The 15,036-nt window shown below is 37.8% G+C and overlaps 1 protein-coding gene across 1 annotated transcript in view; it reads right to left on the reverse strand.

Moving 5' to 3' along the window:
- The window catches only part of kcnk3a (potassium channel, subfamily K, member 3a), a 39,307-nt gene extending 30,433 nt beyond the window's left edge, over positions 1-8,874 (reverse strand). The window contains exon 1 of the mRNA XM_015053119.1: positions 8,455-8,874. Within this exon, the coding sequence (XP_014908605.1) occupies positions 8,455-8,737 (283 nt within the window). The 5' untranslated portion in view covers positions 8,738-8,874. The remainder of the gene's footprint in view (positions 1-8,454) is intronic.
- Between the last annotated feature and the right edge of the window lie 6,162 nt (positions 8,875-15,036).

Below are 15,036 nucleotides of genomic sequence, written 5' to 3' on the forward strand. Positions count from 1 at the left end.
TCTGTTTTTGGGTCATTAATTTAAAAACATTTTTTTTTTTTTTTTTTTTTTTTTTTCTTTTTGTTTAATAAAGTTACGAACGTTTTAAGCGAGCCAGAGGAGGACGTGTTGGTCTCAGCGTCCTGGCGGCATTCAGTTTGTCACCAACCGCCGAGATCGCGATCGACGTATTGCACCCCTGCTCTAGCAAAGCACGAACAGTTCAGAAACAATATGAAATGGGAATAAAGCTATTTTTTAACTGATTAAGTCGCGTTTAGGATTGTTCATGAAAAAATAATCAGTCACGGCTGATTAGTGGGTACACTCACGGCTCCACAGTGAACCCATTGATTTTTTAGATCATACAGCCTCTCCCTTTTCTTGCAGGTACTCCGTACGCCCCGCTAAATCTTTTAGGGGTACGCAGTACCCGACCGTACCCGCCTACTTTCTCCCCTGGTTAAATTTAACATTTTGAAAGTGTCCATATTGGTCCACTCTGGATAGTGTCGAAATTACGCTTTTGAAAGTGTTATTTGTGATATAGTTGAAACACTCACAGTAGTTGAAATTAAACACACATCAGTCTTGACTTACTCAACACTAGTGTATTTTGTCAATAGTTAACACTATGATGTAACACAGAACAGTGTAAAGTATATATTTACATAGAAATATGAGTTTTGAAATTCTACGGGCAGGGTGTACTGTGGTGGTGCAGGGGTTAAGCACAACCCACATATGGAGGCTCTAGTTTTCAATGCGGCTGTGGGTTCACTTCCCGGTCTTCCCCTTCTTTCATTACCGACTTTTTGTCAATTTACTACCAAATAAAAGTCACTAGAGCAATTAAAACCTTTTTTTTTTCAGAAACTACTGGCCATCAATAATCCCCAAATTTATTTTAAAAGACATTAGATGCCACTTGAATCTACAAAAACAGCTACACCAGTTGCAGTATATAATCTACTTTTATTTCAAAACATCACTGACAGCAATATACAACAAAGGTCATTCATTCATGGTACTTTGCACTGAAGGTGAAGTGTGCTTTGAAAGTTCATTGGAAGCAGCCATGGATGGTCTTGTGATCATTGATGGTAAAGTGTCTTTGGTGCTGCTCTTGTTTTCGCCAACATGAAGGAGGAAGACTTCCAGCCTGGAAGGAAAAACAGGAAATATAACAGAGACATTAGGATAATAAATAAATATTTTAAAAAGAAGTGTGAACAAAACTAATCAGACTCACCTGCGTGTGTCACCTTCATATTCATTCAAATTACTCTGCCCAACCGGTTTACAAGATAAAGCATAAAAAAGTCAGAAATAATTACTAAAGAAATTAGTCAGCTTATAGAAAAATTTTTGGACAGCATTAAAAGTCATGCCAACCTGTCTGGAGAAATGTGTTGAAGTCATCATAACAGGCTTCAGTCACCAACATGACACACTAACAAAGACAAAACATTTTGGCAGTTTTTAGATGTGCCACAAGTTTCACCACCACAAAGAGCGACTTTGTCATTTTGAAGTCCATCTGACAGGAAGTACAACACACCAAGAGAAGAACAGAAACATCAGGCTACTGGTCACTAATGATGAAACAACACAAATTCAAAACATGTTAACGTAGTCCGTAGAAATGCTCTAGCTAGTTTGCCATTTGTTGCCAAGTGACTGTTGATGACGTTGGTGACAAGCTTTACTCAGAATTCACATGGAGACAATAAGGACGATTCATTTGCAGTTTTGTGTGTCATAAAGTTAAATATAAGAGTGAAAATAAAGCCAGTCATGTAGCACAACATTTTATTCAATATTTTACACCCACTATGTCACTAAAATCAGTGAGTCTGGTAAGGTTTTTAGCAACCATGAGTCAACTATGGGGCACCCTACTATGTAATCTACTGGGTATTGTACAAAGTTTTCAACAGGAGAGGGCTGTTACAGTTCTCGTCAGATGTAATAAAAAAAAAATTGGATCCATAAAGGCATGTTCTGCCTCCCATCTGGGCCCCCTGTAGGTCCATTCCAGTTGCCTGCTGTAACTCCTCACCCTACCTGTAGATCCTTCCCTGAAGTGATGCCACAAATATGTTAAAATTGTGGGAGGATCTGTCTGATGTTGATTTCTAAATCAAAACCAGACTGAGTTACTGTTGGTGTTAATTTAGAAATCAACACTGGACTGGATTGCTTTTCGTTTAACTCTTTGGAACATGACAACATGAGTGTTTGGAACATAACACTCATGTTGTTGAATTAACACTGTATTTTTAACATACAACACCTACGCTGGAAATCTAACATTTTTGAATTTGCTGTGTGTAGTTGTGCAAAGCTGGTAAGAACAAAGCTGTAAAATAAAAATAAAAATAACTTTGGCATTTGGGGCAAAATGGGATCCTAAAAAGACATGCAAATGCCAACATCTGGTGAATAAACAGACTGAACAATCTCATTAGTTTATAGTTACAAGATGTGGTTTTCTTTGAGTAACAAAGAATAGTTACAACTTAGGAAACTCAACAACCTGCTGACAACAGCTAGCGGTAAACAACGCTCCCTCTTCCCATCTGTACGCTCCCATCAGAAAATTACGCTTACTCTGTATTTAGTGGGTGTTTTTTATTAATTGGAGGCTTCAGCTCTTCTAAATAGTCTAAATGACTGGATTTTTAGCTTAAATTTGGTGACAGCCTATAACTTGGTCAACAAGAAGAAAATGAGCAGATTTAGGATAAGGAAGATGAAGAAAAAAAAAAGAACAATCAACAAACTTTCTTTTTCTTTGTGTACTTTTAAGCTAATCTTTAAGAACCAGAAACTGTACAACTTCTCTTCATGCATTATTCTACAGCATCATGAGGAAATATATTTGTGCAGTCCGGGTGGTCCAATACTTTTATTCGTCTTCCATAAACATTCTGTGATATCATATTCCTTGTCACACAAAGACTGCGTTATTTTAAGGTCAACACATGTTTAAATAAAAACCGGCTCATGGAAAACAAAACAATTGCTCCTCACCTCTCGCAACTGCAAGTTCGTGTCCTCGTCACATGTCAAACAGCACATCAGATAACACAAAGGACATGTGACATGTCTTATTATAAAACACTGTGTGCTGGGAATTTGTCCTCTGTATGCAACAGACGATCATGGCAGTGACAAGACGTTCACCCCTGGAGGAGGGTGACAACCACTGTGATGCAGACACACCCCCCCAGAGCCCCAGAATCTTATTACACCCGCTTCCCGAACTCAGCTTGCTCAAAGCTCTCTCTTTTTTCCCCTTTTTGTGCGTCTCGCATCACTTAAATCCAACCCCTGATGGTGCGTAAGAGGACACTCTGCCCTCCGCCTCATCCTTTCTTCTGCGGAAAGTGTTGTCTAATTACTGATTGCGGTTTGACTCGGCACATACGTTTAATCAAGAGTAGAGCACGGTGCGGTCAGGGTTTGCGTTCTCCACCCGAATTTGCCGGGAAATGATAATGCTCATTTCGTTTATGTGAGGCCATTACTGTAGGCCATGGTTGCTTGATATTGTGTTACCAGTGTAGTATCCACAGTGTTGCTGTTGTGCGCCAGGACTGTAGTGAAACAAGACAGCTCTGGTGTTGTCATTAATACTTAATGGCAGACTGAAACGCCAATCACTGTGTTTCTGCCATCTGCAGGGCTCAAAATTACAGAATGTGAACACGGACACCCGGGTTTCGGTTAGTGTGCAATTAGCTTCCTGCATCTGATACAGTCACTAGTCACAGGTCATGACCGACAACTGCACCGGTCACCAAATACAGGAGGGAAAAGTCAGATAGGAAGTCCTGATACGAGCAGCTTCCAAACAAATAGGAACTACATAATAGAACGGGCCTGCAGCTTTCAATGAGGGAGGTACTTTATGTTCTCTCCTTGCTGTGATGCAGATTTATGCTTTAAAAGGTAAATATTGTTAAACATTTTTTCACAGGAAAAGTGAAAAGAGAGAGAGAAAAAACCCTAGATCAAATCCATTGTAACCAACTGCCTTCAAAACTCTGATCTAATTAGTAAATAGTCCATCTGTGTGTAATTTAATCTGAGCATAAATCCAGGTGTTCTGTGAAAGCCTCAGAGGTTTGTTAGAGACCATTAGATAAGAAACGGCATCATGAGGAGTAAGGAACAGAAATTTATGGAGAAATTTAAAAAGTGTGAGGATATAAAGTAGTATTCCAAGCTTTGAATATCTCTCAGAGCACAGGTAAATCTGAAAATGAAAATATTATGATTCAACTGCAAACTTTTGAACACATGGCTCAAAGAAGAGAACAATATTTATAGAAGAATAAATAGGGGTTTTTGATTATTCTAGAGGAGTCGCAGAGATCCTGAGCCAAGGTAGGAAAATCTTTTTAATGAGTAACTACTGGTCATATAAAAAACAAAGGCAAGAAAACAGCCAAAAGGAACTGTTTGCCACAAACCATATAGGAAAAACACCAGCATAAGGAAGAATATGAGCTGAGAAAATAAGAACAACCTGAAATTGATGTGAGTTTGTGGATGGACCAAAATGCAGACGAAATGGGAGCGTGGATCATATTGAACATTTAATGAAAAAACTTGCAAACACCACAGGAAGCCAGAGCATAACAAGAAAATATTACAGGAAAAACAGGAAAGTAACATGATATAATGAAATTAGATGGGAGTAAGCAAAAATTAGTGAAAGGAGCAGAAGTGTTTAACTACTGGGAAGACGGATCCAACCGAATACAAGGGAATCCTTGTTGAGATAAACTATGAAAGACTTGCAGCTGGGGCTATAGTTCTTCTCCCACCAATAATGACTTAAAACATACAGCCAGAACTGCCATACTACCATAGAAAGGCTTAAATCAAAACGTATTCATGAATTAACCCTTTCATGCATAGTGGACGCTACAGTGGACAGCTGTCTAAAAGTCATTTTCTTGTGCTTTTTGTGGATTTTTATGTTACAGATGCACGTAGACCACTGAAATGGACACTAATGCATCATAATACTATCAACTACTGGCCATCAGATGCAAATGCAAGAAATTATTTTTGTCAAATCCAATATGGCCGACCCGGTCTCTCCTTCTACTGTAGACTACTCTTGCAGGTAAAAAAACATATTGTGACATCAGATAACCCCTAGAGAACAATACTACTGATGTATTTTTTTCAATAACAACTTTGTATTTGGAGAAAATTACAATTGATCACCTAAAAAAATAAAATATTATTTTTACAATTTTTTTTCCTACCTCTTTTTTATGCCTTAAGAAAATAAAAAAAAAATGGAAAAAAATCCTAACACAAAGGATCATAATTCATGCATGAAAGGGTTTAAAATAACCCAACTCGTCCAGCCTGAAACCCAATAGTGAATCTGTGGCAAGACTTGAAAAATCTAACCTGAGCTCGAGCTATTTGCAAAGAATAATACGCAAAAACTGTAGTCTATGTATGTGCCAAACTTGCACACCTTAAAATAGAAATTGTAAAAGTCGGGTCTAGAAAATCATAACTCAGGAGCGCTGGATTTAAAATTTTAATAAACTATTGTTAAAAAATGTTTGAAAACCATCAATTATTTTCCTCCCACATATACTATTCCTGAAAATCCCAGTAGAACACACTGTAGTTTGTGTTTGTTATGTGACACAGCAAGAAAAAGTACAAGTGGTATGAATACTTAAAAAAAAAATCCTCCTATTGCACTGAATACTTTTACTAAGAGTCTTGTATCACCTCAAAGTTATTAAAAAACTATTTCATGCATGTCAAACGGTGGAAAATTTAGTATATATCACATGTTCACAGAGAGCTATTAAAACCAATTGAATAAAACAGTGACAAAGACTGAAAATTCAATATTTTCTTTTACTACTAAAAAAAGATTGCAGTGTTGAATTTAGAGCCAGGCAGGCATAAATAGTTCATTTTGTTTGTATAAAGTGAACAGAAAAGTAAAAACGACAAAAAGAAAACGTTGCTCAAAGTCACTTTAAAAGACTAGAAGCAAAAATATAAACAAATGAGGGATAGCTTAAAATGTTACACAGTTCAGTTTAACATAATCTCTGCTTCCATAACACATTTCTTTTAACACTGAATCTTGAAAAAAAAAAAGAAAGAAAAAGAAACCAGTGAGTTAATGGAGTTTGTGGAGTAAAACATTGGAAAGGGGCAATATTGAAATTGTTAAAATGACAGAAGAGGAGTGAGAATAAATGAGCACTGGAGCCCTAATCACGGAAACCTGGCTGAAAAACAACTGAAGAGAAGAATCACTCTCATCACCGACCCAATCTGCCCTGTCTTAAATACAAAATACCTCAATTTGCCACTGAAGCAGCAGCAACTAATACGATTCTGTTTCCTCTAGCCTTTCATTTGTGCTTGATTTCTTTAAGGTTTAAAAGCCTCATTTAGTCATTCCAGAACAAAAATGATTTAGATTGTTGTTCGATGAAGCTGTTTTCAGATAATCTCTATAATAAAACCAAAAACATGTAAAGATAGATGTAAATATATAATGTCTCAAAAATCATTGTTTCTAGGGTTCTCACTGAAATATAATTTTACTAATTGTTATACTGTGATTTGACAACTTTATTGTTTTGTTTTCTTCTACAAGAGTATATACACAGACATTAAAAGTTAAAGGAAGTGTTAGATTTGATGTTATTTATCAGATAAGAAATCAAGTAATTAGAGTATGAAAAATTGTTGCTTGAGATTCTAGACATTCATATTCATCCTATTATCCAAAATTTTAAGAATTAAATACACAAAGGGCTGTTTAGTTTGTATGTTGACACTGAAAGCACCTAAGTTGGTTTAATTGGGAGGAATAAAGGAAACTTTTTTGTGGATCATCAACTTGTGAGAATTTCAAGCATGCAGGTTGAAGTTCACAGTGTCCTGTTGCATCATGAGTGGGTATGTTGCTTTTCAGGAACAGCTCTGGAGAAAATGAAGAGTCCACTGCACTGAACCCCAATGAAAACCTCCTAGTTATTCCACCAAATATTGATTTCTGAACTCGTCCTGAGTTAAAACATTAGTGTTGTTGTTTCTAAATGAACATGAACTTGTTTTCTTTGCATAATTTGAGGTCTGAAAGCACTGCATCTTTTTCGGTATTTTGACCATTTCTTATTTTCTGCAAATATGTACAAAATCTTTGCTTGAATTTCAGAGACATATTGTCAGTAGTTCATAGAATAGAAGAACAATGCTCATTTTACTCAAACATAAACCTATGAAAAGTAAAATCAGATCATCTTAAGATGTCTCTTAATTTTTTCCAGAGCTGTTAGGACCAGGACATTGCCAGCAATGTGCCATTTTCATCATTTATTAAAAATATTAAAGCCAAATTCAGTAAATGTTTTGCACTCAAACTTAAAAAAAAAAAACTTCTATGCAACTTCTGTTAGTAGGAACCATTTTGCACATCTATTCCACATTGATAGTGAATGTTAGGATATTCTGACAAGGCAATATTTACAGAGCTACAGCTCAACCTGTCAAGCTGTTTTTTTACTATGACATTTGATTTTTACATGTGTTTATAAAGCTTAAATGATCAACAATTTTCTGGAGACAAACCTTTTTTCAAGAAAAGTCCTCAAGAATTATTTGATCCATTAATTGCCCCTAATCTTTATAAACTTCCTTTCACTTTGACATAACTTTCCATCAGTAATAACCTTAGACTTGTAGGTCAGCTGCATTCGGCACTGAAACAGAAAAACAAAATGCAGAGTTTCACGTGCATCTGAACGCCTCGTGCTGCTGCACATGAATCTTCTGGGGCAGAAATAATGAGAGCACAACACAACAGAACACGCCAACGACGCCTCAAGTTTCCTCAAGTATCAACTCTTAATAACCTTGGCTTATGCAGATGAAAAGAGTCCTTCTGTCGGCTCCAGCAACAGAGACATGTTTAACGCAGAAAACATATTGAATGAGGCTAAGTTTGTTAAATCCATCATTCTGTGCTACCTGCAATTATTTATCAGTGTAGGATAAATAAAGACTATTTTGTGTTGGCTAGAGTTCAGTTCAGATCTTTTTTTTAAAAAAAGTCTGTACAATAAGAACAATTGTACCTATTTCTCTATCTTATTTAAAAACACTGAAGGGACCCAGATGTGAATTCTTTACTCAATAAAAATTTTCCCATGTGGCTTTGATTTCCGCCGTCATCTGCCAATGTGGCTGAAATCCCTCTTCACCCCCGCAGAGCTTTGTTATCACTGATTTCCAACATGCAGGAAAAGTTAGACGCAACAGGTTCGAGCATTCAGCAGCATCTATAAACCCCCTGTAGTGATTTGACCTTGGAAGAAAAGCGCTCTGAAGAGAAAAGTAAGATAGGTAAAAAATAAAATAAAATAAAAACGTCTGTAAGTTTCCTTAGGGGAGCCGCAGTCTTACCTATGGTCGTGATCACCGTGATGGCAAAATAAAAGGAACCTGCGAATTTCCACTGCACGCCGGCTTTGTGCGGTTTCAGCTGCAGCACCACCTTCTCCAGCAGGTCAAAGTCATCTTTGGAGAGGTTGAAGGTGCTGAGCAGCTCCTGCTTCCTCATGTCCAGCGTCTCCTTCTCGGTTGTCTCCTCCTGAGACTCCAGCGCGTCAAAGATCGCGGCGCCCACGATCAGGTAGGTGAAAGTGCAGATGATGAGGGCGAGGGTCCGCACGTTCTGCCTCTTCATGGTCGGTGGTGTGGTGCGGTCGCGGTGCGGGGTCAGGGGCGCGGGCGGAGAGGCAGCGCGGGGCTGCAGGTCGGGCGGAGAGGCTGGCTCATGGCTGTGGCGGCTCTGGCGGAGCAGCGGAGCCCTCTGCTTGTTTTATGATGAAGAGGAGCTGTTCATTCAGCACCACTCCCCCCAAACACACCTCCTCCACCCGAACCCTCCCCTCTTCATGAAAAGCCCCCACCATCCCTTAAATGTTTCCTAGTTTTCCAATGTTAACGCAAAAGATGATTTCTAAGTTTTATCAAAGTTCTCTCTTTTTTTTAATATACCAAAATGTATATTGTTTGGCAAACTATTTGAACTACTTTAACTTTTTTTTTTTTATGTTTTTTGACAGTGCAAACACAATATATATATATTTTTTCTGATTTTACAGAAAAGCATCATTTTTAACGGGAAACTATTTAAAACAAACGCAAAAACCGCTGAATTTTTTAAAAGTGTGGTGTGCCTTTAAATGTAACCCACATGAATAAATATTTTAAAGATCAAAACTGTACTTGCATCTGTTAATACACCTACAAGTTTTATGGGATACGTCTACCAGCTTTGGAGACTGGCGCCCAGGCTCAGTTGGACCGGATGGAGAGCGCCTGTGAAAATTAATTTTCCAGTCTTGCAATCTCAAATTGGTTTGAAGTAGCTATTTGGCTTTTCATTATTTTTCACCAATAGGTGGAGCCACTGAACCATACGTACTTAAATAAAGAAATGGACATAAGAAACTAATAATAAAAAGTACATTTTCCAAATCAAAAATGCTAATAAATTTGCAAATGCAGATAAACAGTTATTTTTCTGTTAAAACTTTTATAACATTTGAAAGGGCCAGATTACTGGAGTGCGCAACCAATATAGCTTAACTTCTTTAGGTCACACTGGATTTTATTTGGCACTTTCTGACTACAGAGGCCTTTATTCAAATGTTTACCAAATATATGAGTTTGTTTAAAATGTGTGAAGCGAGACCCTTTGCCTTCCACTTCTGTACCGTTTCAAGACACCATAAAGTTAAAGAAAGCCCCCGGTACAGCTGGTGTCATCTCCACCTTTTGCCACAACTTCCTTTACTGGTGTGCAGTTTATAACTCCACAGTTATTATTGAGTTATTAAGAACATAGCAAAGACATTGATTTAAGTTTAAATCATAAAAAACACACTATTAGCCCTTTAAGTCCATTAGGTTTTACCAGAAAATTCATGTGAACTCTGTTCACATTAAAGGTTTTTTGTAGAAACATTTTAATCCCTGAGGGACTACATGTACCACTACAGCTCTGTTTGGCAGACCAGTGACATAAATCATCAAACTCCCTAATTCCAGTCATTGGTGTGCATCACAAGAGAGTTTTGTTATTAAAATTAATCTGGTTCAAACTAAGATTGATGCTCCCAACGTCAGTTGGTTCAAAGTTTCTAAAGAATGCAGTTGTTAATTTTAGCTGTGAGAAAAACTGAATTGTTTGCTATCAAACCTCAGTTCTTATTTCAGGGAAGTCAACTCTGAAAGAAGCAAAGTTTGTTGGTTCAAAGAACTGAGTTGGATTTGTTTTATGTTGAAAAGGAAAAAGGAAACGGATCATCATGACGCAAAAAGACAAATGTCAAGTGAAATATTGACCGTGGTCAAGTTTGATGACCTTTGGAGTCGCTGGTTTCCAGTAAGTGGTTCCCTAATGCGTTGTGCGTCAGAGTGAGATGAAGCCGCGATTTGTTGAGGATGCTTTGAAGGCAGTTATGTTCATATTTTATTGCATTTGAGTGCTTATTTTTATTTTTTTTGGGCGGGTTATTCCCAAATATTAAAAGAAACATCTCTGGTTATAATACCTGAACAAGTAAAATAATATTTCATGATTATTTCTTTGCTTACAAAATACATTTAAAAGCACATAAAAGTACATTTTCAACTTAAAGCAACCCTCAAATTTAACCTATGCATGCGCCAACCTGCTACTGACTAATAAATCTTGGCTAATCTTAAATTCCTCCCTTTGAGCTGGGACAGAAATAGCTCTACTTTCAATAAACAGGTCAGTCAAGTCAGCTGGGACTGAGCCTGCATAAATCCTCCCTTCATAAATTGGAGTGCTGAAAGCCTCAGTCGATCAATGCATCAATTAATCCATAACACTTTAATACAGAATTTGGCCTATCAGAATAAAAAGAAATTCAAAAGAAATGAAAAAAAGCCTAATGATATAATAAATTGCCTTTTAGGCCGTCACATGTATTAGATTGAACATTTTAGGTTAACACGTGCAAAAAAAAAAGAAATTTTTTACTTCTCTATTGAACCATTAAGCTTTCTACGTCTGATCCATTCAAAACAATCGAACACACACAGAATGATGAAATGAAATTAAGGGAGTAGTCATAAAGCTTTCCGGTCATTGGAGCAGATGTCATTATTCAGAATGAGGCGAGGTTTGGCAATGGAAAAGAGGAAATAGCACGAGAAGCTTTATGAGCCCTCACTGTTCAAGAAAACCAAACGGAAAAGGTTTTTCATTCTTAATTTACAAAAAAGGGCCTCTTATTTGTTTAATGTCTCCTGTTAGACACCATCCGATCATGTCAGTGTCATGCATGAAATGCTCTCTTAGACTTCACAGATTATCTTTTACTAATTGGCATCATGCAGTTTGGAGAAAATCAATAGGATTCATGTCTAAGGTTCTAAGAGGATCGTAGAAGTTTGAATTTGTTTCTGGAGCGCCATCTTTATGTTGAGTTGAATGTTTATTTTGGTTATTTTTTCTGTTAAAGGACCCAAAAACAAACACCTACAATCAAATTTCAGTCATTTACAGTTATGCTGTAAATGAGCAAGTTATCCCTGCTCTTCCTCTCAAACAAGTTATGACAGGATTCAATATCACGTGGTTGGTGCTTTATTGAGGCTTCAAGACCCTATAAAACCACTCTGCTGCAGTTTTTTTCACGGAGTCTCTTTAAACAACGTCATTACCCAGATGAAGTGGAAATGGGGAAACTTTGCGGACTTCCCCACATAACTGAGATGTTTCAGACTCCTGACATTTTGCATGTGAAAAGCAGATTCAGAAAAGTGCATGGTTACACTCACGTCTCTGAAATATTCAAATGTATGAGTAAAATGTACCACATGCAAATTGAATGGCAGCTTTCTTGCCGAGTTGATTATGTGGCTTGCTAAATTAAGATATACAAAGACAACAGTCGTAATTTTTAGCTTGTTCTTATCACATGGTTTCTTGATTTTCTCTGACAAACGGCAAACTACGATTTTTGGTCTCAGTACCAGTGATGTTGTTTGTTTCAATCTTGTTTAAAAGTGTAACATATGCACTGAAGTTTTCAGTCTCAAATAATTACTTCAAATTAAATTGCAGCCAGGCATACCAATTAAGTCGTAAAGCCACTTTGAAAGCTGACACACAGAAACGAGGAGCATTTCTAACATGGTTTTCTGTTTCTGTTATTGATAATCATTACATCTTGGTCATTTTCCAATATGAGTCTCAGCTGTTGATTCCCTGTTGGCCTGCAGGCATCCAGCTGCAGGCTAACCAGTGTTTTCTTTACTGCAAAATCTCCATTATGTCCTTGTGAGTCACAGCTCTTCCTGCAGCTACAGACCCATTAAACAAAATTGTCCAGTGGCAGCTTCTGACCTCTGGCATGAACTGTGAGCATGGCATCAAGGCTGGACCCTCATTACTGTGATTCCAGAAAGGCAAAACCTCGTCTGCAGACAGATTTCATATTGGGAACCCAGGAGTGAACACACAAGATTAGAAACATTGATGCAAGCCTTACTGCTACAGTATTCATACCTCCCAAACTTTCTCACATTTTGACACCTTACGGACACAAGAATCGGGGTGTTTTACCATGACTTCATGCAAAATATCAACATTTTGCACCAACAGCTGGTTGCAACAAGAAGGTTGTGGGTCCAAATCCAAGCCTGGTGTCTTACTGGATGGAGTTTGCATGTTCTCCTTCTTTCTCCATCCAAACACATGACCATTAGGTAAGTCTGTCTCTTTAAATTGCCATTAATTGCGCTGTATCTCTATTTTTCTCTACAATGGAATGCAGCATTTTGTTACAAACCAGCAACAAAATACTGCCTTGCAACAAAACGCAAACTAAAAACTAAAATATATATTTAGATTTCTGTAAAATAAACTCCAGGGCAGAGATGCAGGTTGTCGTTAGTAAAAAAAGGAAAAAAAAAAAGTAACTAAATATTATTACACTGCCTTTGCACTGGAACAGTAATTTACTTGTAAGTTTCACCTCACCTGAACAGGCCTTTGGGTTGTTGACCTACTCTTTAAAATTTCGATTTACGATGTGCAAAGACACCGAGGTACAAGCAAGATGATGAGAAAGCACTTAGCTGAACGTTTACGAGTTGAAACATAAAGTGTTTCAACTCATAAACGGTTCACCAGGCTGCCATGCAAAACTGCAAATGAGTTTATGTAATGGGTTTTTACCTGCTTGCAAGGCTGGTAGGTTTAGGCACCACTTCCTGTAACAGCTGGTCCAGATTTTCTGATGCATTTCAGTGGTCATAGTGCATCAACATTCTGTTAAATCAGATCCTGGTTATCAGACCAAGATAGTGCTGTGAAAAAGTTTGTCCCCTCTTACAGCTTTCTTCTGTTCCCGCTTCTGTTCTCACATGTAAATGTTTCAGAGAATCAAATAACTTTTCACTCGAATGGCTGCCAAGGCAAATTAAAGCATTATCAAACATTCACGAACCAAAACAACACTCCAGGAATGTTGAAAAATGTTGATTCTACATAATACCCCTTTTATGTTGGAAAAAAAGTTGATTTGTTTCTATGTGGGAAAGTACCTGCAATTGTTAAATCATGACGTAACAGTGACTAGCTACATGTTTTGTTTAGTTTCACCACCTCCACCCGGTCTGATAACTGGCAGGCCTATAGAATCAATAAATCAATTAAATATATTTTGTCAAAACATTCTGCTGACCATGAACATAAAAAGACCTGAATCACATCTTAATCACTTGGAAATAGATTCTGTTGACTTAAGTTGACAAAAATACAGCTCTTAAGGAAGATGTGTTTTTCATTGCAGCTAGCATAAACATTAGCATTATGCTATGGTCAAATAAAGGTGTTAGAAGTTAGATGGTCTGGTGAAGCCTCTGATTTAGCATCGAGAAAACTTACTATAATTGTTGAATGATTATAGTTTGCAGAATGAAATCCAAGACACCCTGGCAAGCCCACATCTAAATGTCTCTAAAAGTGAAGCTTTCTGATTGGTCTAGTTAAAGTCTAATGGAGATGATGATCCAAAAATGCCTGTACAGACTTGCAAGCATATTTTATCTGAGGTTGTGTTTTGGGTTAGATATATGAAAGTGTTTCCCACCAAGCTTAAATAAACTTTTCCAGTTCTGATGAGAATTTTACCCAAACAGGGTTAGTGGTTGAAGAATGCGCTCAGTTTCTCCTCATCCTCAACATTTCTGGGCTCCATCTTAAATCCTGTTTGGGTTAGGAAAAAAAAAAACTGCCTTATATTCACACTTGAACACCCACTAATTGTTTCTAAAACTCTCTGCAGTTGATTGCTGCATTGTCATTAAAAACTCCAATTTATTAAGAAAACATCTAATTACTGCTGTCATGCTCTATGCATGTGCATCTACTGTAAACACACACAGATGTAATAAATCCAGCTCCGCAGCTGTTACTGTAGAAGTTGCTGGGAGCGCTATGTGTGTGCACGAGGCTAACTTAACTTCACTGGAGAACAAATTACATAACACTGAGGACATCATTAAGGGCAATGGCATGCAGACAGGAGCTGTCCTACTCCTGGTTTCCACCCCCTGCCTCCTCCATATTTCCTGAAAGCATCTTGGGAGGGGTGCCCTTCAGCTGCCCACATCTCATTACATGCAGATCAACGTGGCCTGTAGCTTCCCGCTGACATTCAATTAGACTCTTTTTCCCATCGTTTGCTCTGCCACCGTTACTCCTGCCACGGCCCCTGCTGTCATTTGCTAATTATTCTAAAACATCCCTCCAATTAGAGCTGAACCTGTTCATTATAGCCATGACGCCCCAGTGAGCGCGCCACACCTGTGCTGCTCTGGCGGATGAAGATTATTATGGGGGAAATGACATGTTTGCGATATTCAGAAAATATATAGCTTGACTGGTTGAAAGTTGTGGGTTTAATACCTCCACCCCTGAGCTGCAGACCTTTGGAC

The sequence above is a fragment of the Poecilia latipinna genome, unplaced genomic scaffold, assembly GCF_001443285.1.
Source record: "Poecilia latipinna isolate Pla-1442-1.1 unplaced genomic scaffold, P_latipinna-1.0 Scaffold1160, whole genome shotgun sequence".
Taxonomy (NCBI): Eukaryota; Metazoa; Chordata; class Actinopteri; order Cyprinodontiformes; family Poeciliidae; genus Poecilia; species Poecilia latipinna.